This window comes from Bufo gargarizans, chromosome 5 (assembly GCF_014858855.1).
Source record: "Bufo gargarizans isolate SCDJY-AF-19 chromosome 5, ASM1485885v1, whole genome shotgun sequence".
Taxonomy (NCBI): Eukaryota; Metazoa; Chordata; class Amphibia; order Anura; family Bufonidae; genus Bufo; species Bufo gargarizans.
In genome coordinates this window covers 444743157-444770022 of record NC_058084.1, presented here as the reverse complement: position 1 = coordinate 444770022, position 26866 = coordinate 444743157, and the positions used below count along the sequence as shown (strand labels likewise).

The 26866-nt window shown below is 44.9% G+C and overlaps 1 protein-coding gene and 1 long non-coding RNA gene across 2 annotated transcripts in view; both read left to right on the top strand.

The window, feature by feature from the left end:
* Positions 1 to 26588, top strand: part of ARHGAP21 (Rho GTPase activating protein 21) — a 149284-nt gene extending 122696 nt beyond the window's left edge. The window contains 17 exon segments of the mRNA XM_044295259.1: positions 839 to 1000; positions 2065 to 2167; positions 2260 to 2296; positions 4093 to 4218; positions 4993 to 5289; positions 6672 to 6742; positions 6842 to 6984; positions 7984 to 8117; positions 8204 to 8359; positions 8451 to 8529; positions 11046 to 11119; positions 11490 to 11579; positions 12956 to 13081; positions 13173 to 13214; positions 16629 to 16734; positions 21685 to 21716; positions 24035 to 26588. Coding sequence (XP_044151194.1) covers positions 839 to 1000; positions 2065 to 2167; positions 2260 to 2296; positions 4093 to 4218; positions 4993 to 5289; positions 6672 to 6742; positions 6842 to 6984; positions 7984 to 8117; positions 8204 to 8359; positions 8451 to 8529; positions 11046 to 11119; positions 11490 to 11579; positions 12956 to 13081; positions 13173 to 13214; positions 16629 to 16734; positions 21685 to 21716; positions 24035 to 25699 — 3443 coding nt within the window. The 3' untranslated portion in view covers positions 25700 to 26588.
* On the top strand, positions 19352 to 20801 carry LOC122939222. Its single transcript, XR_006390105.1, has 2 exons — positions 19352 to 19807; positions 19868 to 20801. It is a non-coding gene; the product is annotated as an uncharacterized LOC122939222 (long non-coding RNA).
* Positions 26589 to 26866: the final 278 nt, after the last annotated feature.

The window sequence follows — 26866 nt, the reverse complement described above, 5'->3', positions numbered from 1 at the left end:
TATACCCCCCGTCCTCCCCTTACGCTACACAATCACTCAGCTTATAATTTGGGGACTCTTTACAAAAACAGTTGTGTAAATTGGGTCGTCCTGCCCCCTCCAACCCCCGCTGGTGTCACTTCATGGTGCTTTTTGACACACCGTAAATGACCACTTAGCCCATTGCTGGCCAGAACGGTGACCCACCTCAGCTACTGGTTGGTTGGCCATTTTCTTTGTGTCAAGAGACACCAGAAAGTAGAGACCAATGGGGACCTGGCGAGCGTCAGAGCACGGGATCGGTCACCCCCTTTTAACGTATCCAATCCATTTCCGTGCCAACTGTTATGGTCCAACTTGGTCCAATCACTGACTAGCCAATACATTACCAGACGTAAGGAAAAATTGCAGATGTAGATCGGCCGTTCAGGGACTGTCTGATGACTGCCGCTATTCCTTGTCCCCCAACATCTGCGCCCTCATTTGAATGCCAAAATAACCAAGAAAAATGTGAAATACAATATTAGGAGACATTATGCAATTGAATACTAAAGAATTTGTGTGTGGGAGGGTAGGCATTTCTTAAAGTGCATATGTTTCTCTAGGTATATCGAGAAGGACATGGAGTTTCTTCAGCCGCTGGAGAGCCTCAGTACGAGCTTGCAGTCCTCTAATCTCTGCACTTTCTTTAGCCTGTTTTTGTTGTTTTGCTGTATTTTATGCTTAGTTTCTTATAGATTGTATTTTGACCATATTTTATTATATATTTTAGAGTTTTTCTTAAATCTGCTGTAATGTAAAGAAACCTTGATATGGTAATAGTAATTCTCTGGAATGTTTTCTTTTCTCCCCCTTGCAGATGAGCCGACCAGTCCCAGTATAGACCATGAGATAGCAAACATTCCTGCCTCTGCTGTGATCTCCACATCTGTGCAGCAGCCGCTTCCTACCATCCTGACTGTTCCTCCCAGCCCCATATCTACTGCACCTTCATTACGCCGACTCCACTCTCACGAGCACGGTAACTTTTGATTCTTTACTTGTATTGATCGTTCATCTCGTCCACTATAGTTATTGCGTGTGCATCAGTGTATTGCAGCGAAGCTCCATTGCATTAAAAAGTCATAATAATTTTTATTTTTTGAGTAGCATATTCTAAATACCAAAGAGAAACGTGCATGAATATAGCATCGCCACCTAGTGGTCAGAACTAAGGCAAAACCCTTATAATAAAAAATGTTAAACAGGAGATGTGCAGAAGTCAACTTGCTACGTAATAAAGGTAGCCATATTTTTGTCAGTCCAAGTCAAATGGTTTCCGTAGAATTGGTTAGGGTAGGATATTGCTTCAGAATTCTGTCTTGGAGATAGGTGAGCGCTGTACTCGGCTATCTCCGGAACTCCCATAGAAATAGAGCGGCCAAGTGCATGCCCGACCAGCTGCTCCAGTCATTTCAGGGGGTACAGGGCCCCCATTCTCATGATCAATGCGGATCCCAGCGGTAGGATCACCACGATCTAATAGTTATTCCCTATCCTGTGAATAGGAGATAGTTACATACGGTAACCGGAATACTCTGTTAAAGTAATTGTCTGAACCCAGAATCCATTTTAATTTAAAGAAACATCCACTAACCTATCCACTGTCGCTCTGTTCCAGTTACAAATCTCCTCCCCGCTTCTTTTGGTCCGTAGCAGACTGGAAAGATGGCATCCTCTCTGTGGTCACGTGCAGCTATTCACTTCTCAGCGTTGATATGTCCGCAAGCGACGTGTGACCACAGAGGCTCCGTGGTCATGTGCCACTTGCTGTATTTTCTTTATTTTAAACACTTTTCTGGCCACAAGTAAAATTTGGTTTTGGTGTCGGACAACCCCTTTAAACGTCTGATTACTTGCAACTTCCACTAGGGGGAGCACACTGGAGATTTACAGGCGTTCAGTATGAGCTGGTTGTGACTGATAAATATTAGTGGGGGTCTCTGAACCAATGAGGCACAAAAGAAATGCGTTTGGCTCTGCTACATCTGTATATTATGTGAGGGGTATGCAAACTATACCATAACCCTATTCATTTCATTCCAGAGCCTTCCAGGCCCAGTGCTCTTGAAGTCCATTCCGCTTCAAAGACCGAAAGGTCTAAATCATGCGATGAAGGACTGGATGACTACAAGGAGGAAGGGAAGGCGTAAGTGGCAGTAAACCCTCGCTCCTTATCACAGGTTTCCTCAAGTAACAGATTGGCTGATAATTATGTTCCTGTTTTCCCCTCTTCAGCAGAGCTCTGAAGCATGTATCCAGCTTGAAAGGCATAAAGGTCTGTTTTGCACGACTCGTTCTATACAAATTACATACATATTCATGGCCGCTTTCCGATATGCTGCGTGTAGACGTCTTCTGCCTTCACAGACATCTTAATAGGTGTGCAGCTTGCCTGCCAAGCCCATACGTGTGTTGTTAGATTGTGTCTGAGCTTCTCGAGATGGTTCTTGGAAGTATTCAGATCATACCACGCAGTGTTACAAACATCACATTGCTCGTGCTCTGTGGTTGGAACCATGCAACTGGTAAGATGTCATCACATCACGTGAGAACACCTTAAGGGTGCGTTCACAAGACGGAATAATCCACCGCAGAATTTGGGACAGAAATCCAAGGCTGAGCCTCGGATATCTGCTGCTGGATATGCAGTTTGTCGAGCCGAGTGGGTATTGGCCCCATGCAAGATGACAAATCCACGTGTGGCTCCTCGTCTTGGATTCTACATCTGGAAGTGTCCTCAGCGTGAAGGCAGAATACAGGAGGATTCCGACTATGCATATGAACATAACCTCATCATTAGGTGATGGCATATCACTATGATCAGAGGGGGTCAAACCTCTGGGAATGAAGGGGCTGTAGCGCTCCTTCAGCACCGTGGCCCCTTCCTTATTTTTGCCTGCAGAGCTGTGCGTGGAACGGCAGCCGGACCTATGCCCTTGAGTAGAGGTGCGCTGCGGTTTCCCTGGCTAGACCACTGCAGATGAAGACCATGATCAGGTTATTCTCCAGACCAGTGGAGATCCCAGAGGTTCAGACCCCCACCGATCATATTATCCTAGCGATATGCCATCTTTTATAAGATGGAAATCCCTTTTAATCTTGGATTTATGGTGTTTCTTTGAAGGGCTGTTATATGCACTGTGATCTTGTGTGATGTAAATGAGGTTGCTTTATGCATTCCAGTGCGCACTATTCCCAGATGACGGACATTTATTGTCCTTTATTGCCGGTTGTACACTATGTAATAGAATTGCTGTATATCACAAATCACATAGGCATGAGTATTTTTAGTATACGCTTTTACAATTAATCTGACCACCATGGTAAATCATCCAAGATGTGCTGACGCCACACCTAGTGTCCCATAGGAAAGTATGGACAGGGTCGTTACTGCATGATAGGAGCTATTGATTTTCTATAGAAAAAAAAAAAATGTCCTCTGTAAGGGGAAATGCCCAGGATTCCTACCTACATTCACATGGATGTTACCTCTGCACCTCATGGTTCTACTGCTAGGCGTTTACAGCATAGGTGCATGTGGTGCTGTAAGAGCAATTCAATAGACATGATGATAAAGGGTTGTCTTCTGTTTTTTTTCTTTATTTTTTTCTATAAATCTGGTCTATGGGCTCTGCTTGGGATTGCTGCTTATCTGCATTAAAGCAAATGTGGTTGAGCTGCAATGCTAAACACAACCTATGGACATGAGTGGCGCTGATTCTGGGAGAAAAAAGGACTTTGTAAACCTGGAGAAATCTTTTAAAAATACACCCGCCACAATTGGGGTTCAGCTACATGGTCGCTCGACAGCTGTGGTCAGAGTAGCACTGCTAGCATTGAAATTAATTGGGGTCTCGGCACAACTCACACGTGTGGAGCAGCTGTAACCCCAGAATTGCAAAAATCCAGCAGTGTTGGATTTTTTGCAATTTCCCGGTCCCGTCACCTTTATATGATAGCACAACTACATTGCAATCCCACTGCGATCCTTGATAGCCATAGCTGAACCCTTAGGCATAACTAGGGTTCCTAACACAAGGACGGTTGTACTAAACATGGGATCTCTTTCAGGTTCCATCGAGCCTACAGTCTTCCGAGGACTCGGAGTCCAGAAAAGATTCTTCCTCAGACGTATTCATCGACTCAAACAAGGAAGGTTATTTGTACTTCCGGCAGCTCATCACTGATAAAGGAAAGGTAGGGAATCCATGCATCAGTAACTCTTTTCTAAGAGCTCATGCACACAGCCATTCCGTGCATTGGGAATTGCAATTTGCGGTCCCCAATGCACAGACAACATCCAGACTGATTCATCTTGAATGGGTCCGTGATCTGTCTGCATCGCAAAAAAACATAGATGATTATCGATTTTATTGTGGTTTGGAGGCACGGAGAGAAACCCCACAGAAGCGCTCTGTAGTGCCTTCGTTCCGCACTAGACTTTCCGGATTGGGAATGGGTCCGCATCCGTGATGTGGGGTGCACACAGCCAGTGGCCGTGTATTGCGGGCAGCAATATGGGCATGACTGGGCAACGGCCGTGATGTATGCATGCTGCCTTTTTTCTTATCCTTCTATAGAACTATCCTATCCTTGTCAGCACCTTGTTTTTTGGGGGGGATTCAGACAGCACACGGTGTACTGTCCGCATTTTTTGCGTCCTCATTGAAATTAATAAGTCCACATCCGATCCACAAAGAATTTGGATTGGATGCTAATCAAAAATATGGTTGTGTGCATGAGGCCTTATGCGTTTGGCCACTTTAAAATGAGCATGCAGACTGAACAGAGTATTAATCACAATAGTCCATCGTTGGTTGACTTAAATTTACTTAAACTTGACTTAAACTTAAATTTAAATAGTGTGAAATGGGGATTTGGCCTCAGATGAAAAGATTTGGAAATATTTTCAAAATCCACTATACATGAATCCCCTGTGTAATAACTCTATTGTAACATGGTTCTTTCCAGAGAGTCGGTGGCAGTATGAGGCCCTGGAAGCAAGTGTATGTCGTCTTACGCAACAATTCCCTGTGTCTGCACAAGGACAGGAAGGATCAGCCTGGGCATTTATCCTCTCAGTCCGAAGAAGAACAGCCAATAAACATCACCGGGTGTTTAGCCGATATATCGTACAGCGAAACAAAGCGGAAGAACGTCTTTCGGGTCACCACTTCCAACCGGGAGTATCTCTTCCAAGCTGAAGACAGGGATGAAATGTTGGCGTGGATCAATGTTATTCGCGATAATGGCAACCAGAACGATGAGGTACTGTGCACCTTGTATTATCATTTTACTCAGGAAACGTATGTGCAGTCTCAAGAGCTTGAAAAGAAGCCCAACCAGTGCGCCGAAGGCTACTTTCACACTTGCGTTTTTACCTGATCTTGGAGGGATCTTCAAAAACACTTCCGTTAATGATACAACCGTTTGCATCTGTTATGAACGGATCCGGTTGTATTATCTTTAACATAGCAATGGCGGATCCGTCATGGACACCGTTGAAAGTTGATGGGGAACAGATCCGTTTTCTATTGTCTGAAAAAAACTGATCCGTCCCCATTGACTTGCATTGTGGGTTATGCTGGTTTTGCTCCGCATCCCATGACAGCTTGCTGCGGTTTGCTTTCCAGTAGGAGAACGCAATGTATTTTGGAGCACTCCGTTCTGTTCAGTTACGTTTTGTCCCATTGACAATGAATGGGGACAAAACGGAAGTGCTTTTCTCCCATATTGAGATCCTCTGCCGGATCTCAATACCGGAAAATGTAAACGCTAGCGAGAAAGTAGCCTAAGAAAAGCTATGGCATATGGAATCCATATAGTGTGGAACTAGTGCAAAAACTGGCCTTTTGCATTGAAATTTATGTCTGTCGGAGATCCCTAATCTTCTCTAGGTCAAACCCACTTTCACGTATGACATAATGTTGAGGCGCTAAGACTCTGTTCACATCGTGCTAGGGCATGAGGAAATGTTCTCAATATATGCCCCAAACCTATCCTTAGGACTCCATTAACTTGACCAAGACCACAAAAATGTAGTTTTTGCCTCTTTTGAGCAGATATCTTCTGGTATACAGTGAAATTAGATACTGTGGATTTTTATTTTACAATGGTAGCCTATTGGTGCCTTATCTGACGGTATGTTTATTCGGTGGTATGCTTTTTGGCCTTCTCTCAGAGGTATACATAGGGAGCACCTCCTGACTTATACCTCTAATATAGGGCTCTTAATCACAGCCTAAGGCTACATGCACACGACCATATGTGTTTTGTGGTCTGCAAATTGCGGATCTGCAAAAAAAACGGATGCCATCGTTTTTTTTTTGTTTGTTTTTTCTGCGGATCCATTGTAACAATGCCTAAAACAGACAAGAATAGGACATGTTCTATTTTTTTTGCGGGGCTACGGATCAGACATACGGATGTGGACAGCACACGGCGTGCTGTCTGTATTTTTTGCTGACCCATTGAAATGAATGGGTCCACGCCCTATCCGCAAAAAAAAAAAAGGGAACGGACACTGAAACATGTAGCCTAAGGTTGAAGTGATCAGATCACCTGTGTTCTTCCTTAGTATTGACTACCAATGATATAGTGATCACAAGTGAAGACTTTGTAAGTACAGCTTTTCCCCCCCCTCCATTTAGGAAACTAACCAGGCGAGCAGGGACCTCATAGAAGAACAGCGGAAGCGCAAGGACTACAACACAGCAATTAAGTAAGCAAAGTCATCTGAACTTTTTTTCTCTTTTGTGATGACCTAATTTTGTCTACTTACCAAGTATAAAATGACCTCATTACCTTTTTTCTATTTCAGATCCTCCAACAACAAAGCTGAACCATCTCCCAAACCTGCCCGCCCGCCGCTCAGTATCCCCAATATCCGCAATAATAGAACAGATTCAAGACTGCAGAGTCCACATTCCCCAAAGCAGGAGTCGGAGCGCAGGCTTCTCAAAGGTTCAGAACCACAATCTATACATGCATTTTCAAACCCCCTTCTGCTCCAGAAGTATTGTCACGCATGTCCATTCTTGCAGATCATTCCTTTTAACTTGCATGGCCAGGCTTCAGTACCATACCCAACCGGTGGTTAAGCAAGGTGCTGCTTGACAAAATGCAAGTGGCATCATGTGCTCAATTTTATAACCGCAACAACAGCACTAGGTTGGCCTTTTGGGCTTTTAACATTTTTTCTTTACAAAAAAAAGTGTGACGGCAGCCTTAGGGCTCATGCACACAAACATTGTTGGCCGGTGCCCGTATTGAGGCCTGCAAACGGCAGGACCACAATATACAGACCCCAGCCGTTAATTACGGATGCAGACCCATGTTTCTCTCCATGCCTTCGCACCATAAAAAATAGAACTTGTTCTATTTTTTTCTGCAGTGCGGACAGATCACGGACCCATTCAAGTTGAATGGGTCTGCGCCAGCCACACGGACGGTGCACATGCATTGGGGTCCCCAATGCACGGAACAGGTGGCACGCGTTTGTGTACGTGAGCCCTTACTCAGAATGCCCTACAAGGGTGTTTGAAAATGGGTATAAATCTCATTGTTTATACCACCTACAAATCTGCAATACAGTCACTAGGAGCTGTGTTCTGAAATGCGTATAAATTTTATAAAATCAGAGGGACAAGATGTTAATGCGCCTCTAGACACAAAATAGCACCCTTGGTACACACCTGTTTTAACACTTTGTGTGTGTTTATAATATATATATACTTTTCTTTTTTTTTTGCTGTGTTCCTATATTAATCTGTGTGATGTACAGTAAAATAAATAGAACACAAGTACTTGTGTTCTGAGACTAGTCTTTCGCACTCTCCCATGACCTCGCATGCTTCTGACTCACCCATACCCCTGTTAATCTTCTGACTCATTTAAAGACGAGTTAGTTTACAAGGTAGTTGAGTTCACAATTTTTTCTTTTTTTTTTCTTCTTTATCCAAGATGAGACCAGTCCACCTAAAGACAAAGGAACGTGGAGGCGAGGGATTAATAACATCATGAGAAAGAAGAAGGTGACCGGTGGTGGTACCTTTGGCGTCCGTCTAGATGACTGCCCTCCTGCTCAGACCAATAAAGTAAAGACAATGTCCTCTCGCCTCCGCAGAGTACTTCTCTCTGGTGATATCTCAGCATTAACATGGAGTCTTTGCTTCATTTTTAGTATATACCGTTGATTGTGGATATATGCTGTAAATTAGTAGAAGAGAGAGGGCTGGAGAATACTGGGATATACAGAGTCCCTGGGAATAACGCAGCCATCGCCAGCATGCAGGAGGAGCTTAACAAAGGATTTACGGACATTGATCTGGAAGATGATGTATGTTTGTCAGACCCTGTTCTGGAGTCAGCATAATATGGAATAAGTGCAAGTTCTTATTTTTAACACTTGCTTTCTTTTTGTACCATAGAAATGGCGGGATTTGAATGTCATAAGCAGTCTGCTGAAGTCTTTTTTCCGTAAGCTTCCAGAGCCTCTGTTCACTAATGGTAAGAAATCTAGTACCACCATTGAATGGTACCATCTCTCAAAGACAGTCCCTTTCCATATGCCCTATTGGACTATATGGACAGCATAGAAGTAGGGTGCCCTGCATGTGACTCCCCTCTGAACCAAAGGGATTATCCACTGACGAAGTGTGTTTCCTGCTCTGGAGGACTGAAGCAGTTTATGTATTACATGGACAGCCATTCATTTGAGCTGCTGCTTGCAATGCTACGTTTCCCCTGTAGAGGCCGCTGCATGAAAAAGATATGACCAGACATGATCTCCCCAGGCAATAACATCTGATCGCCAGGTATAAAGAATCTAGCTCATATCTGAAAAGCAGTGTAGAGGTTAAAATGAGTATCCTGGGACCATCTGGTTCATTGCATGGTAAGAGGAGGAAGATCTTACGGAAACACTCTGCAGTGCATGCCAGTCTATGATGACCAGGCTGCTGCACCTCATTTTTGATGAAGTTTATGCCTCGTAATAAATTAAGCGCAGCAACCGGCAGCCTATGTCCCTATACCAATGGGCGTACATTTCAGTGTTTTTACCCCCCCCCCCCCCTTGCCACTCTCCCTTTTCTGGAAATTAACGAGGCCAGCGGAGAAGGCGTTTTTAAAAGATTCGCCACTGTACAGTTTGTGACTTTCACACCGTAAGAGTGGCGTATTTAAATGAGAAATCTGCACTTTCATCTTCTCTAATGCAAACTCATGTATGGTGCAAATACAGGCCATTCATTAGCAGGTCACACCTAAGGCTACTTTCGCACTCGCTTTTTGTGCGGATCCGTCATGGACTGATCCGTTCAGTTAATACAACCGTCTGCATCCATTCAGAACCGATCTGTTTGTATGATCTGTAACATAGCCAATGACGGATCCGTCTTGAACACCATTGAAAGTCAATGGGGGACGGATCCGTTTTCTATTGTGCCAGATTGTGTCAGTGAAAACTGATCCGTCCCCCATTGACTACATTGTGTGCCAGGACGGATCCGTTTGGCTCAGTTTCATCAGACGGACACCAAAATGCTGCAAGCAGCATTTTGGTGTCCGTCCCTAAAGCGGAATGGAGACTGATCGGAGGCAAACTGATGCATTCTGAGCGGATCCTTTTCCATTCAGAATACATTAGAATGCAAACTGATCCGTTTTGGACCGCTTGTGAGAGCCCTGAACGGATCTCCGAAACGGTCTACTTTCACACTTGCGTTTTGGCTTTCCAAGTTAAAAAGCAAAGAGTTTTGAATGTAGCCCTTAAAATTGTATATATGGTACGCTGTAAATTAGTTACTCAGCGATATGCGTGTACATGCTAATATAGAGATGCTTAATCTGCTGCTATGTCTATGGCAAAGATCACAGGCAGAGGACAGGAAGGGAGACGGCATCTGCATACAGCGCACACCGTCTCCTCATACAACTGATCGGTGGGGGTGCCGGGTGTTGGACCCTCCGCCGATCTGATATTGATGACCTATCCTGAGTGGGGGGGGGGGAGAGAGAGGGAGATGAATAGCGCAAAGCTTGTGCATGCAGCCGACCGCTCAATTCAAAATCTTTGTCCCTGACGGAAACAACCAAGAGTGTAAGAGCAAGAGTTCAGGGGGTTTGGCCCTGGAAGACGTCCAAGGAGCTGTGCACAGAGCTGGAGCTCTTGACCTTTTTTAAAGCAGTAATTATTGCTAACACTTAAGTGCAGTTTGGTTGCGTCTTGTTCGCTGCAACCAGATTAAGTCAGGTTATTCAGGCTTAGGTACATTAAGGCGGCGTTCAAAAATAATTCCATACTTTCTTAATTCAGTGCTCTCAAGCACGTACACACAAGCCAATGTTGGAAAGCTGATGAGCTCTCCACCGGTCTATAGCATCTGTGGTATTGCTGCTCAGACCTATTCCCTTCAGTAGAGCTGAGCCCCAATACCAATGGGCACAACCCAGGTGTGGTGCAGGGATGCTTCTGGAAAACACATGCCATGTTCTAAGCCTGTACAGCTCCTTCAACTGCCCTAACCTTTAGAGGATTAGAGGGCATCTGTCAGCAGATTGGCTGACCTGTTACATGTGCCCTCGGCAGCTGAAGACATCCGTGTTGGTCCCATGTTCATATGTGCCCGCATTGCTGAGAAAAACGAAGTTTAAATATATGAAACTGAGCCTCTAGTTGCAATGGGGTCGTTGCCTTTACACCTAGAGGCTCTGATCTCTGCAAATGATGTGTTCTCTCCACTTTGACAGGACGAGGCGTTATGATATTTACACTGCCTGCTCAGTCAAAGTGCAGAGGGCACGGCGGTTTCAGAGAGCAGAACCTGTAGTAGTAACGGCAACACCCGTGAACCTGGCCTAATAATGACACAGCTATATTTCACAAATTAACCAAATAAGAAAACAGTATGCAGTTAGCTCCCCCTAGTGGTGACTACAGACGAGCAGAATTGTATTATTTAACACGGTCTATGCAGGGGATTTACAGCTCTGAACTGTGGATGTATGTATTTTGTTTTCAGAGAGATACAATGACTTCATTGAAGCCAACCGTAAAGAAGACCCTAAGGAAAGACTTGTATTACTGAAAAGATTGGTGAGGATCAGCCCATACCGTTTTTACAGCCATAATAATCATTATGCTATGTCCACACTTTGGAATTCAATGGATCTAATGCTCGAGGTTTCCGGCCAAAATAAATTACATTCTGTGCCGCATGCTACTTTTCCCACGCATGTGAACTGGGGTTGCAAAAACATATTTATTTTCATCAGGATGCAGATTACATTCGATTACACTAGGCACTGAATCCATGCCAAAATGTGCATGCAATCAGTCACAGGTGTAAAGTCCTAAATATCTTCTCATTTCTCACCCCACAGTCCCTATAGCATGACCGTGGTGACCATATTAATGTTTGCATCCCCTTCTCTCATGACAGACAACTTTTTACTTTTATTTTCAGATCCTTGATCTACCAGAACATCACTATGAAACTCTCAAATTCCTATGCACTCATCTGAAGACCGTGGCCGAAAATTCGGAGAAAAATAAGGTGACTAAGCCATTGTGTTAGGTGAAAATTCCTGAAGACTTAGAAGCGAGAGAGCTATAATCACAGTAGAGTACTGTAACTAGTAATGGGGTTGCCTTCCAGACAAAGGCATGACCAGGCAACACTTTTAAAGAGGAGCTGTCACCTCTCCTGACATGTCTGTTTTAGTAAGTACTTGCATTCCACATGTAATAACAATTCTGCAACATCTATTCTTATGATTCTGTGATTAACTATTCCTTTATTTCCTTTAAAAGTTAAGGATGAATTACTAGCAGTTTGCAATGAAGGTCCAGATGGGTATTACCAGTTGGGGGCGTGTCCCTGCACAGGCTGTAGATAATTGAATAAATATGTACTCTGCACACCTTGGATCCAGTGTGGGTGCCTGTGAGAGTGGTTTAGACAGTATAAATTAAATCCACGGCACTCCAAAAGTTGATGCAAGATAAATAATCTCATTTAATTCTTAATAAACAGAATGCACACGCCTATACTCTCCCTGCCTTCAGACCCCGCTGAAGAAGGTCGCACAGACCGAAACGTTCGGGATATTTTTCTATCTGATATGGCATAAATACTATATGTAAATGAATTTGCACTGGATGTATACTAAACAGCATTCTGTTTATTAAGAATGAAATGAGATTATTTATCTTGCATCAACTTTTGGAGTGCCGTGGATTTAATTTATTCTCCCTGCACAGGCTGACACTGGCAGCACTGGTTGGATAATGTGCAGGGACACGCCCCAACTGGACACACCCATCTGGACCTTCATTGTAAACCGCTAGCAATTTATTCATATCTTCTAGCAGGAATAATAAAGGCATGGCACCACAAAGTCCTAAGAATAGATGTTGACATGAGAAAAGCAAGTAGTTACTACACAGTTGGGGAAGGTGACGGGTCACCTTCAAGTAACTGTCATGCGAATAGGCTTTTGTTCCCAAAGGGCTACTTAATTGGCGAGAGCGAACAGAATGACTGACAAGGTCTCTACCCCCGGATTGTCACATCAGACTATGCATTCCTCCACAGTGACCTCTGCAGGAGTAGTGGAGCATTACATACATAGTTGAGATAAATGGCTGTTCATATAATGCGTGGACACAATGGATTTGCCAAGAGCCGTTCTAATGGTATTGTCTATTAGATTGGAGATGATAGCTGTTAGTTCAGTGACTCTTAAGAATATTTTCCGACTGCAGGGAAACCTTAGGGATACCAGGTGCCCACTGAAATCCGTGAATCCTGGCGGTCTTGGTAAAATCCCTATTATTTACCTCTATGAGCTGTAATCCCACCATCAGCCAGAAGTCGGCTGTAATAATTCATATCTATCGATTGACATATTTCACCTTTTTCTTTACCAGATGGAACCCAGAAACCTGGCCATCGTGTTTGGTCCGACTTTGGTCAGAACATCAGAAGACAACATGACGCACATGGTCACGCACATGCCTGACCAGTACAAGATAGTGGAAACCCTCATCCAATGTGTGAGTAAACGCATCCGCTCCGTGTGGTTTGTTTCTTTGCGCCTGCTGTATTAAAGGTCTCACTTTGATCATGTTCGCTTTCCGTTTTTAGCACGATTGGTTTTTCAGTGACGAAAGTGCAGACGAACCAATTGTAAGTATTGTTTCCGGTCTGTGTATTTTCTTAACGAGGTAACTGGAAGACTGAGTAGTAGTGTAGCACTGGTGCCGATGTCTAACAAAAACAAATCTGATGGGTGATGATGATGAATGAGGTTAATCAGTCTGCAATGCTGATGTGCATGTAAAGCCAGTTCACCACGGTCTGCTGTGCTGTGCGTCTTGAGAAAATCTAGATGGAGCAGAGCTGAATTGGTCTTGGATCCCATGGTATGCTAAAATTTAAAAATAATAGTAAAAAAAATTACTATGATGTTCTTTTCTAACAAATGTCCTTTAAAGGGAGCCTGTCACCAGTGGCGGACTGGGAACTTAAAGTGGCCCTGGAATACTAAAAGTCGTCCCATTTTGTAGTCTGTTCCAAATTGACGGAAGGCAGAGCCAGCAATACCATATTGCGGCATACCTCCCCAACAGAGCCAAATACCACGGCCAATCACAAAATACTGCCAGCCGCACAAAATACACCCCCAAAAACTTCCACTGGCCGGCAGTGAGGAGGGCCCAGGCGGCCCACCGGGAAGTTTCCCTGTAAGGTCTATGGCCAATCCGCCCCTGCCTGTCACACTGTACATGCAGTCCTATCTGACAATATAGAGCAGGAAGAGCTGAGCAGGAAAAGATTGTGACATTCATACATTTACATCCCTGCTGTTTTTATGCCTAGGAGTCCAGTGGGTGGTTCTACGCAGTGGCAGTCACTTCTGTATGAAGAAGTAGGACCGCCCACTGGACTCCTAAGAATGAAAAGAAGCAGGGATGTAAATGAGAAGTTTTACGGATTCTCTCCGCACAAACTGTCAATCTGCTCAGCTCTTCCTGCTGTATAAGGCCACTTTCACACAAGCAAGTTTTCCGTCCGGATGCAAGGCATGTAGCGAGCATAGCATCTGGGCTGAATCCTGACCTATTCATTTCAATGTCTGTGCACATAAGCATCACTTTCTACTTTCCACGCAACATGTATGCGTTCAAGAAAAATCGCAGCACGTTCTGTATTGTGCGTTTTTCATGCAGCCCTGGCCCCATAGAAGTGAATGGGGTTTGCGTGAAAAACGTAAGCATCCAGATACAATGTATTTTTCACTGATGGTTGCTAGGAAATGTAGATTGTTCTTTAGCTTTTCTTCAAGCGCCTGAAAAACGCATGCAATTTGGATAAAATCTGAACAGAAAAACCGCCCACACTGTACGCAATCACAGAAAAAACTGATAGTAATGGATGTGTGAAAAAGGCCCAACGTGTTGCATGCAGACCAGACATCATGTTAAACATGACAGGTTCCCTTTAAAGCTAAAGACGAGTAAGGCCCCTTCCACATGAGCGAGTTTTCCGCGGGGGTGCCATGCGTGACATGAACGCATTGCACCCGCACTGAATGCTGACCCATTCATTTCAATGGGTCTGTGTACATGAGCGTTTTCTTTCACGCATCAGTTCTGCGTTGCGTGAAAAACGCAGCATGTTCCATATTCTCAGTTTTTCACGCAGCCCTGACCCCATAGAAGTAAATAGGGCTTCAGTGAAAAACGCATTGTATCCGGAAGCAAGTGCGGATGCAATGCGTTTTTCACTGATTGCTAGGAGATGTTTGTAAACCTTCCGTTTTTTATCACACGCATGAAAAATGCCTCAAAACGCATTGCACCCGCGCGGAAAAAACTGAACAACTGAAAGCAATTGCAGACAATACTGACTGAACTTGCTTGCAAAATGGTGCGAGTTTCACTGAACGCATCCGGACCTAATCCGTCACGCTCGTGTGAAAGAGGCCTTAGTGTCCTGGAAAAGCGGACCTGGAACCTCTCTGACATGTCTGTTTTAGGCTCCATTCACACGTCCGTGGTGTGTTGCGGATCCGCAACACACCCGCCCGGCATCCCTATAGAAATGCCTATTATTGTCCGCAAGCTGCGGACAAGAATAGGACTAGTTCTATCTTTTGCGGAGCTGCAGACCTGAAGATCAGGGCCGCGCTCCGCAAACGCGGACCCCGCAAGTAAAAGCGGATTGGGTGCTGGGTGTTAGACTCCCAACCACTTGATATTGATGACTTATCCTGAGGATAGGTCATCAATATTGTTAGCCAGTAAAACATTCTGGGGCAAGCATTTGCTAAAATAGACATGTCAGGAGAGGTGATGGGTCCCCTTATAGTTACCTGCAGTACCGTGTAAGGAGATTGTGATGACACAATGAGCTCTGCTACATCGCTATTGCCCCGAAGTACATACAGCGATTTAAAGGCCATTGTCCATACTCTTCCCCATGTCACTTGCCTTATTTTTGGAGGACTACTAATTACCATAAAGTAGTTCATGCACCAAAAAAGTATTTGAATGGCAAATGCTTTACAGGCTTCTTCATGAACCTGGCATCCAGGCCCCCGAAAACCATTGGCATCTATCATTAGCAGACTGGCCAGCCTTCATTGTATTTCCCACCAACATACTCTGCATATAATACCCTTTACATGCATGGACACTTAAAGGGGTTATCCAGGATTTACATATTGACAGCCCATCCTCCGGATAGGTCAGTGGGGGGTCCAACCCCCTGCAGATCAACTGTATGAAGTGCCTAGGCCTCTTCGTTGGCCAGTGACCGTACATCGGTCCCGTGGCCTAGGTGCAGCTCTGTCCCATGCAAGTGAATGGGGCTGAGCTGCGATACCCGGCACTGCCACTATGCAATGGATGGCACCATGCTTGGTAAGCTGCGAGGAGGCTGCAGCGTTTGCTAGATCTTCTTCTTCAAAAGCTGATCTGTGGGGGTGCCAGGAGTTGAACCCCCACCGATCTCATATTGATGTCCTATCCTGAGGATAGGTCATCAATATATAAATTTTGGAGAACCCCCTTTAATGTGCCCCCACCTCTCCTGACATGTCTGCTTTATACTTGCATTCCCCATAAAATAATTCTGAAGCATCTTCCCTTTAAACTCTGTTCCTATTATTCCTCATGGAAATATGGGAATACATTAACGACTGAGTGCTATCATTTCCCTTGACATATACGGGGTCTGCACATTCGGGTACTGTCCACCCATTGATGGCCGTGAGATTGTCTACGTACAAATCCTGTTGATGGGGGAATGGCAACTCTCAGTTGTTAAAGTGCTTGTTTCCTGGAGGAATAACAGAGCCGCACAAAGCAGAGTTGCTTTACAACTGTTACTGAAATAGACAAGTCAGGAGAGAAGATGGGGGTCCTCTTTCAAAAGCAGAACTCGCTGAAATCTGCCCAACATGATCGTCCCTCAGACTTTATTCGGCTGGGGGGGGGGGGTGCAGTGACTTGGGGTTTGACTGCTGTAGTAGATTTCTAGACGAGCAGAGTGTATATATGTGATGATGTTGAAGAGATCTCTGTTTATTAACTGTAGACAGCTGTACAGGAGGAAAGCACAGTAGAGTCTCAGCCAGTGCCAAACATAGATCATTTACTCAGCAACATTGGAAGGACCGGCTTGTCCCCTGGAGACGTATCAGGTAACTCTTGCCTGCGCAGGCGGTGTTCACCCGCAGGCTAGCCCAGCGCTCTCTTCTCTTACCCATAGGTTCTTAGGGTCTTACAAATGCTTCTTCCATACTGTATTCTTGCTTTATATCCCTTCAGCCTTCTAAGACTCCTGATGCTTTTGACTGTGAAGGATAATTTCACTCAAAGCGGAAGAAAATAAATAAATCAGTTTCCTCCATTTTTGACCCTGCATTTTAGAGGATCACTATTTTACTATGTCGTCTTTGATATTTCTAAAGGGGTATTTCCATCTCCGACATGGATGGCATATCGCTAGGTCATAAATATCACATAGGTCCAGCTCTGGGACCGGTTTCTATCTCCAGAACGAACCCACGAAGTGAAGAAGAGTGCACCGCGCATACACCTGTGTGCTCTCCATTTACTGCAAAGGGAGTTAGCTGTGTGGGCGCGCTTGGCTATTTTCGCCAGTCAAATAGCAGTGAATGGAGAGCGCATCATGCCTGCATGGCCCCTCTCTCTTCACCTTTATGGGACTGTTGGAAATATCCGCTCTATTTACGGCACTCCCATAGCGGAGAACAGAAGGTAGCTGCGCATGCTCGGCTGCTCTCTCTTCACTTCAGGGGCCTGTTCTGGAGGTAGGAGCAGGTCCCACATCAACGTCTATAGATGGAAATATCCCTTTAGATCAGGGATGCCCAACCTGTGGCCCTCCAGCTGTTGCAAAACTACCACTCCCAGCATGCCCAGGCAGCCTACAGCAAGGCATGGTGTGAGTCGTCGTTTTACAACAGCTGGAGGGCCGCAGGTTGGGCATCTCTGCTTTAGATTGTTCTGTCTTCACTTTGTGTTGGTTGAGCTCTGCAGATGTCGCTGACTTTCTCTGCCACTGATCAAGAAGCAGCACCACACCTCTCCATGGGCTGTGTCTAGTATTGCAGCTTGGCCCTATTTACTAAGAAGCGTATGAGCTGCAATACCTGACAGTCTATGGACAAGTGTGGCACTGTTTCTGGGAAAAAAACAGACCCTAGACAACGCCTTTAAACGGGCCCCTCCTGACATGCCTGTGTTAGTGAATGGTGTCATGAAATGATGCTCTTACTTTAGACCTGTGTTGTGCCATCCATCTGTTAGATCTGTGGGTCGGCCTACACAGTCTGATGCCAGATTGGACACGTGTATGGACAGACTGACTGGTAACACCCAGGTGTAAGGCTACAAGGGTACAACTACACTGCGATATTCATGTCACAGAAAAGTCGCACACATTTTTTTTATAGTGGTAGGCAATGGTGTCGCATTGCGACATGTCATACTGCAACCCGACAGTTGCTCGAAAATCCTACTTGGATGGATTTTTTCTGACTGTCGTGTCGCAGTATGACACCATTGACTAATATTTTATGAGACAAGAAGTCGCGCGGCACATGTCACGTGTAGCCCCAGCCTAAAGATTTTCTAAAACAGACATGTCAGGAGGAGTTTACAGCTACACACATAAGTACATACACACACATCCATGTGTGTTTTGCGGATCCACAAAACATGGACACCAGCAATGTGCGTTCCACATTTTGCGGACCGCACATCGCCAGCACTTAATAGAAAATGCCTAATCTTGTCTGCAATCGTGGACAAGAGTAGGACATGTTCTATTTTTTGGGGGGGGAACGGAAATGCAAACCTGGAAGTGCAGGTCCGCATTTCCGGATCCAGGTCGTGCGACCCCATAGAAATGAATTGCGGATGTGTGAATGGACCCTTAGAACAGAAGAAAGAAAGACTTGCGGAGAAATGGTATACATACAGTTTGGGTGGAAATATCCTGCCATTTAGCGGACTCCCGCTGTACGTTATCTGCACAGCATTTATGGTATACGATACAGAGTATAGGTTTTCTTTTACTAATAATCCTGTGTGCCAGTGCAAGTTATTTTATATGTAAATGCTTCAGGATGTAATGTACTGCATGGTTCCGAATACTGATCAGCTTCTAAAGCAGTGCTGTATGGCTGATAAATAAAATGGACTGATGGGATAATAAAGGGGAGCGCACTCTTACAGGCCTGTTCCCATGCTTGCACTGCTCCCACCTGGAGTCTTTAATCCATACATTGATCACAGAATAAGATGCTGACCAATTGCCAAAATTGGGGGACTCTGTTTCTCCCTGCCACAAGACAACCGCTTGGAGGAGATTGGAAGGATTGGTGGTGGCCACTGATTGAAACAGCCAAGCACAGCAAGAATGGAGCAGCCGGGCGTATTCTCTATCTCTACTCCATCCAAATTCCTTCTAGCTGCGGTCTTGTTCTGGTGATCAGTGGTGGGATCCCAGCAGTCAGACCCTCAGCAATCTAGCATTTATCACCTATCCAGTGGGCAGGTGGTAAATGCTTCAGACTTGAATATCTCTCTAAGGGTCCATTCACACCTCCGTATGTGTTTTGCAGATCCGCAAAACACGCACAACGGAAATGTGCGTTCCGCATTTTGCGGACCGCACATCACTGCCACTATAATAGAAAATGCCTAATCTTGTCCGCAATTGCGGACAAGAATAGGACATGTGTATTTTTTTTTTATTTTTTTTTCCGGGAACGGAATTGCGGACTCGGGCAGCAGCACATCGTGTGGCCCCATAGAAATGAATGGGTCCGCAATTCCGTTCCGCAAAATGGCAACAGAATTGCGGACGTGTGAATGGAGCCTAAAGGGGGGCATCCCATGAATAACCTTGATCAGCATGGGTCCAACTGCTGGGACCTCCACTGTTCCCCCGTTTGAATGACATGGCGCTCATGCATGTCTGTTACCACTCCATTCAACACCGTGGCTGCTGCAGATAGCAGAATACAGCGCCATGATGCTGAGTGGAGTGGCAGCAGACATGCATGACCCGCCGCTCCATTCAAATAGGGGAGCATGGTCTTTGGTGGGACATCTCCTTTACGCCCCCTTTGCAGGCTGTTACCACTTACATGACTTTCAGATGATTCAAGTTTTGATTGATTCCCGGCTGTATCTGGTATGGCAGCTTACATTTACATCCATTTACACAATTACGCGTCCGCTGTAATACCACTCATGGACAGGAGTGGTGCTGTTTCTGGAAAAGTAGACTTTTTTTTTTAGGGGGGGGGATGTTTCTAGTCCTAGTCAAGTCTAGTAATTGGATCAAAATCCTGTCCTACAATGCTGCTTTAAATCCTGATCTTTGAATTTCAGTGTGAATGCCTTTCCTAATCGGAGTCGGCCATTGTGTAGACTGAAGCAGCATTCAGCTCGTGATTGTTCTCCTACCTGAGGAACGGCAATGTTAATAAGTTGCATTTTCGTGAACGTCGCTTCTGTCCACAAAATGGCGTCCTCTGAAAAGTGTAACTCCAGCTATGACACGTGTACTAAAGTTACTCTCCCTTCTGTCTTTCCACTTGCAACCTGTTCCTTGGCTAAGTACTAGTATCACAGGCGCTCTCAGCAAATTTTCCCTACCTGCTATTGCACTAACCAAGCATGTTCTACTGCATCATAATCCTTTATAATACACAAGTCATGGAAATGCCGCAATTGCGCTCTGTATACAGACAGTGGGGTGTCATAGCGTGATGTCATCACTTCCCCTCTTGAAAACTTGTGTATCATAAGGGCTACTGCACTCCCTACTGTAAACGTTCTCGGACATCACCCGGGATCTCTGTGACCGGTATTAAGCGAGCGGCTCACCGCCTCTTGCTTTTATTAGTTTGCTGAAATCCTAGCGTTTGCGCTAACCCATATCTCTCGACATAGATCTTGGTTTCCGAGGGCTTTTTGCTTTTGTTTGTTTTGTTTCCTATCTTTACTGTACCAACATATCTATACTGATGTGTAAACAGGCGAAATGGGAGGAGTCTATCACACAGTGATGTCACTAGTGGATTCTGTGATGTCACTTATGGACAGCTGGAACTGTAGGAAGAAGGAGGATTGCTGCCCACATTGTAGCTGCCTTGTCTGCAGAAATCCCCGATTTTTGTGAATGGACTTTTATATTTTTCAACATTCTTTTTTTTATAAAATTTGATAATCATTTAAAGAAAACCTGCACTGTACAAATTTTTTTTTCCTGCTCAGCGTATTTTATACAGATCAATGCTACTTTCTTAAAAGTCTTTCTGCCGTTTCTTGTTATTTCTGAAGCAGACCCTGAGGAGAGATAGCATGGTATGGTCCACTAGTCTTTCTAGTCACAAGCATTAGCCATGTGTCTATAAGGGGGGTGGCATGGGGCTTAGCTCTCGCATTATTTACCTGTGTAGAAAAACTACCATTCCAATTGACATTGTAGAACCCGCGGCTAGCCCCCTTCTACTCTCTTTATTCTCGTCTAGCCTCAGTTTTCTTTCCCTATAATTATTTGGTGTTCATTCCTCATTCCATAACAGCGGTAGCCCAGTCTAGTGACAGACCCCTATATAATACCAGATACCGAATTTTTGCTGCTCGTCAGCATCGATTGCTCATTAGCTCAGCAATCAAAAACACAAAAAAATAAAATACAAATCACAGTTTGAAATGTTTAGTCCCCCTGTGTATTCAGCTTTAAGGGATGCAGATGGTAGAGTAGCCTCTTACTGTAGATCAGCGCGCCTAGATGGGTTTTCTTAAATGTCAGTGTTTTTTATTTCTTTTGTTATTTTGAAGAACAGGGTTCCTTGCCATTCCTCTCATTGAGCTGGTTCTGCCTACAATTCACAGCATCCTTTCATGGCGGTGGCTTTCTGTGGTGAAGCTTGCATCTTCTGTGAGCTATGACTATCCCCTTTGTTTTTCTTTTGCTTTGACACATTTTGTTCTGTGCTTGTCCTTTCCATGAAGCCTAGCATTATTTGTCTCCATTGCGTGTCTCATCCAACACCACTGACATACGGCTCTTTCTGTTTTTTATCCTTTATGGTTTCCTTCAACAGATTCCGCTACTAGTGACTCCGCAAAATCTAAGGTATGTCTCATTTCTTCTCTGTATATGCTTTATAACCCCCTTCACTGATATTGGCCTGAAATACTGGTTGTCACACAGACTTCCTAGTCCTTGCTGCAACAAGTCTGTTCTGTCCGCCTGCCAAAGCTATAGCCAGTTACAGAGAATGTACGTTGATGGCCTATGGCAGTGATGGCGAACCTTTTACAGACTGAGTGCCCAAAAGGCAACATAAACCCACTTATTTATCGCAAAGTGCCAACACAGCAATTTACCTTGAATACTACAGTCCAATATAGAATATCTTACATGTACTTTATAATTTATTTACAATATCCTGCCTACATCAGTGCGCTGCCTGTGCTGTTCATAGTGGCGCCCTGCGCTGCTGAATGGCAGGAAAAGTCTAAGGGCATATTGGTACACCATAGACTTTTTTCCAGGGTGTGGGTGCCCACAGAGAGGGCTCTGAGTGCCGCCTCTGGCACCCGTGCCATAGGTTCGCCATCACTGGCCTATGGTTAGGATTAGAGATGACCTAATTTCTTTGGGTCTGATATGGCTGTATTGACTGTCTGAAACAAATTCAACCTGAATTGAATCAAAAAGTGCTCTGATTGCCTGTGTGTGTGGGTCTCTCGCTTGCGCTGTGTGTGTGGGGGTCTCTGGCTTGCGCTGTGTGTGTGTGTGGGTCTCTGGCTTGCGCTGTGTGTGTGTGTGGGGTCTCTGGCTTGCGCGTGTGTGGTCTGGGTCTCTGGCTTGCGCTGTGGTGGGTGTGGTCTCTGGCTTGCGCGGTGTGTGTGTGTCTCTGGCTTGCGCGGTGTGTGTGTGTGGGTCTCTGGCTTGCGCGGTGTGTGTGTGGGTCTCTGGCTTGCGCGGTGTGTGTGTGTGGGTCTCTGGCTTGCGCGGTGTGTGTGTGTGGGTCTCTGGCTTGCGCGGTGTGTGTGTGTGTGGGTCTCTGGCTTGCGCGGTGTGTGGTGTGGGTCTCTGGCTTGCGCGTGGTGTGTGTGTGGGTCTCTGGCTTGCGCGGTGTGTGTGGGTCTCTGGCTTGCGCGGTGTGTGTGTGTGGGTCTCTGGCTTGCGCGGTGTTGTGTGTGGGTCTCTGGCTTGCGCGCTGTGTGTGTGTGGGTCTCCTTGCGCGCTGTGTGTGTGGGTCTCTGGCTTGCGCTGTGTGTGTGTGGGTCTCTGGCTTGCGCGCTGTGTGTGTGTGGGTCTCTGGCTTGCGCGGTGTGTGTGTGTGGGGGTCTCTGGCTTGCGCTGTGTGTGTGTGTGGGGTCTCTGGCTTGCGCTGTGTGTGTGTGTGGGGGTCTCTGGCTTGCGCTGTGTGTGTGTGGGGGTCTCTGGCTGCGCTGGTGTGTGGGGGGGGTCTCTGGCTTGCGCTGTGTGTGTGGGGTCTCTGGCTTGCGCTGTGTGTGGGGGGGTCTCTGGCTTGCGCTGTGTGTGGGGGGGTCTCTGGCTTGCGCTGTGTGTGTGTGGGGGGGTCTCTGGCTTGCGCTGTGTGTGTGTGGGGGGTCTCTGGCTTGCGCTGTGTGTGTGTGGGGGTCTCTGGCTTGCGCTGTGTGTGTGTGGGGTCTCTGGCTTGCGCTGTGTGTGTGTGTGTGTCTCTGGCTTGCGCTGTGTGTGTGTGTGTGTGTGTGTGTGTGTGTGTGTCGCTCTGATTCTCCCAAATTTGATTCAGGTTGAGTTTCAGAATTTTAGAACTGATTTGCTCATTTCTAGCTAGGATCAATCATCAATGTGATCGGCCAAGTTGAGTCTAAAACTTGAATGGAGTGCGGCGATTCCCCCGTCAAGTACACCTGCCCTTTCAGTCCTGCTGACCTGTAAAAGTTCCTGGGTGTCTGACGCTATGCTCACCTTCGCTATACATACTCCCATTCCAGCTCTTCCTGGTTCCCCTGGTAATCTCTACTTCCTGGTCCCTCTTGGAGCACAGGAATTGACGGCTCTGCCAATCACAGACTGCAGCAGTGATCCAGCACAATCGATTGGCTGATTAGTCATTTCCTGTGTGTCAAGAAAGACCAGAAAGTAGAGACCAGTGGACAACCCCGTTCAGTTATTGCTGCATGGCAGTGTTTGTTGCTCAATTCCCAGTCTTGTCATATTGATGCATCAAAGTTGAACATGTAGTTTTGTAACTTTTGGGTGAAGTTTTCTGCTGGAAGTGTAAGGATAGGTTGTATGTATCCCATTGAAGTGCATTAGGGCACACACATTGTGAGGGATACCTATGTTTTTGGTCTACCATGTTTGGTGGGAGTAATATAATTCAAATGATTTTAAATATCTAATACATGTAAGTAATCATTGATTTTCTCATTTATTTATTTTTCCAGGGTTCTTGGGGATCTGGAAAAGATCAGTATAGCAGAGAGCTGTTAGTGTCCTCTATTTTTGCTGCTGCCAGTCGAAAGCGCAAGAAGCAAAAAGACAAGGTTCAACCAAGCAGTTCTGAGGATGAGCTGGACAGTGTATTTTACAAAAGGGATCTCTCTCCAATTGAAACACTAACACTAGAGAGTAGCAAAAGTGAAACTCCAAAAAATAACAACATGCCTCTAAAACCCAAAGCACTGACACTGAAAATAAATACAGAAAATCTAAGCAAAAATGAATTGAATGCATGTATGGATGTAAACCCCAGGAAGGACAGTACACCTTCTGATGAGCCAACTACTCCTTTAAAGCTCAATACTTCTCCGGACATGAGAAAAAGACTGAATGTGCAGTCTGATGACAAAAAAATATTCCCTTCCCAGGAGAGCATGTCTGATTCAGGAACTGTACTTAGCACTTCATCCCAGGCCTCAACACATCGACCAAAACCTAAAATCATCATTAGCCCCGATATAAGAAGCAATGACTTTCTGACTGCAGAGGTGAGCTCCATCACCTCAGACTACTCTACAACATCATCAACGTTATACACGGTTGGGCTGGAACCAAACCTAATAAACCATGAGGTTCAATCTGTAGCAGAAAGCAAAGGTGATGATGCCGATGATGAAAGGAGTGAATTGATAAGCGAGGGCAGGCCAGTGGAAACGGACAGTGAAACAGACTTTCCAATGTATGCTTCAAGCAATGTATATGATAGGCAAAATCAGGGGACAGTGGAAGAGTTCTCTCGGAGTAGTCGAAGGAACTCTGAAGGAAGTGCCAGTTGCACTGAAGGAAGCTCAACTCCACGGATGGACAGCCGACGTTTCAGTTCTCATAAACTCATTGAATGTGATACTTTATCAAGGAAAAAGTCTACACGACAAAAGACGGACAGTGAATGTTCAACTGAAGGCAAAAATGATGAAACCCCTGCCTCTTCCATTGTTGCAGAGGTAGTCAACAAAGGAATGCTTTCTGGCAAAACAGACTTGCCAATAAAAGGTGAACCAGAAAAGCATGAACTTGGGTGGAGGCTTAAAATAACAGACAGGCTTAAACTGCGCCTTAAAGCTTCTGCCGACGATATGTTTGGAGTAGGAAGTCAAAAAGCACATGCCAACGAAACCAGAAAGAAGAAGAATATAAGGAGGAGGCACACGTTGGGAGGGCAGAGAGACTTTGCCGAAATAAGTGTTTTAAATTCCTGGAGAATCCATGAACCATCGCGCAGTACAGAGAATGAACTTTCTGCTGTTGATCGACTGAAACCAAAGTGTCCATCGCAAGACCTGTCCATCTCCGAGTGGCTTGCACGAGAGCGTTTACGCACTAGCTCATCTGAACTCAGTACGGTAAACCTAGAGGAGTCACCTTTACCGAACACTAAATTAACAGAGTCATCAACGCCAAATCCACAGACGTCGTCTTCATCCCAAGTCCCCTCCAGTGACGGAACTGAAAATATTTCCAACTTGACATCTCCACAGTCAAGTGATCAATTAAACTGGGAGAGCTACCAGAGCAAGAACAAAAGTAACTTTAGTCCTGCTGTTGACGCTCACCCACATAAGCTTTCTGGTACTCAGGTCGCAAGATCTACCTTCTACCAGTACCTTTAAAGAACTTCAGTCTGGTTTTGTTGAGCTCAATTTTTATGTGACTTGAGTCTATCTCGAAGTTGCCGTTGGAACTTGTATTGTAGTATGACAAGTTGGTGAGCTTAAAGCTTGCCTGTATCTTGAGGAAAAAATTCCAATCTATATTGTTCTGTGCCTGATTTATTTTTTATTTTTAATTGTCTGCAGCCTGTATGAGGGCTGAATTCATTCGTAGGCCCTGTGGAAAGTCTTCAGAGCGGCCACCACAAACAAACCACCTTCTCAATGGAAGTACTCACAAAATTTGTACAAATCGTTTTTGCTTCACGAATGTGCATCATGGCTTCTGTGACCCAGGGTTGTTCTTGTTAGCAGACATTCACTATGTAACAATGTCCCTTTTTCTGGGTTATTTTTTTTGTCACTAAGAAAAGTGCCTCATTCTGAATTCATCTGGTGTGCTAGGGTGCCATATTGTTACATGCTAATTGGAGAAACCTGTTGTGAACAGAGAATTTTATCAGTTTCCAGATATCATTAAATTTTACCGATTTTTAACAGGTGGACTCAGCGCTTCCATTCGTTGTGCATTCCGGTAGATTCAAGTTTTTATATACCAACTTTTAATACAGTTTTATGTGACTTGAATTTTTAATCTTTCTGTAAGATACAGTAATAACTTAATGTGTATAGAAATATATATATAAATATATATATTACATTGTGTATCTTTTCTTCAGATACCGGATTTGATATAAATGTTGTAAGATAGGCATGTAGATAGTAACGGCTGGGTGAAACTGGTTTCTTTCATTGAAAAGAGTATAATTCTGCATGATGATCTAATACAATCCTGTACATGCCTGTGTGCATCGCCACTTAAACACTGGAAATAAAATTGTTTTGGTGATTTTTTTTATTTTTTAAGTTCTAAAAAATGTATTGAATGCAAAAAATATATATATTTTTCACACTAAAATGATCAGTTTATTGGGCCCCCCCCCCACTCCCCCCCCCCCTCCCAAAATTTAAGGGTTGATCTGTTAGATCCAGCGAAACATATATAATTTTTTTTTAAGTTGGAATAATTTTTAAGAACGTACCTTCCACTAGATATTAATACATACTTGTTATAGTGCCTTCTGGGGTTTCTTTAATCTACTTAATGTCTCCTTTGCTGACTTGCGC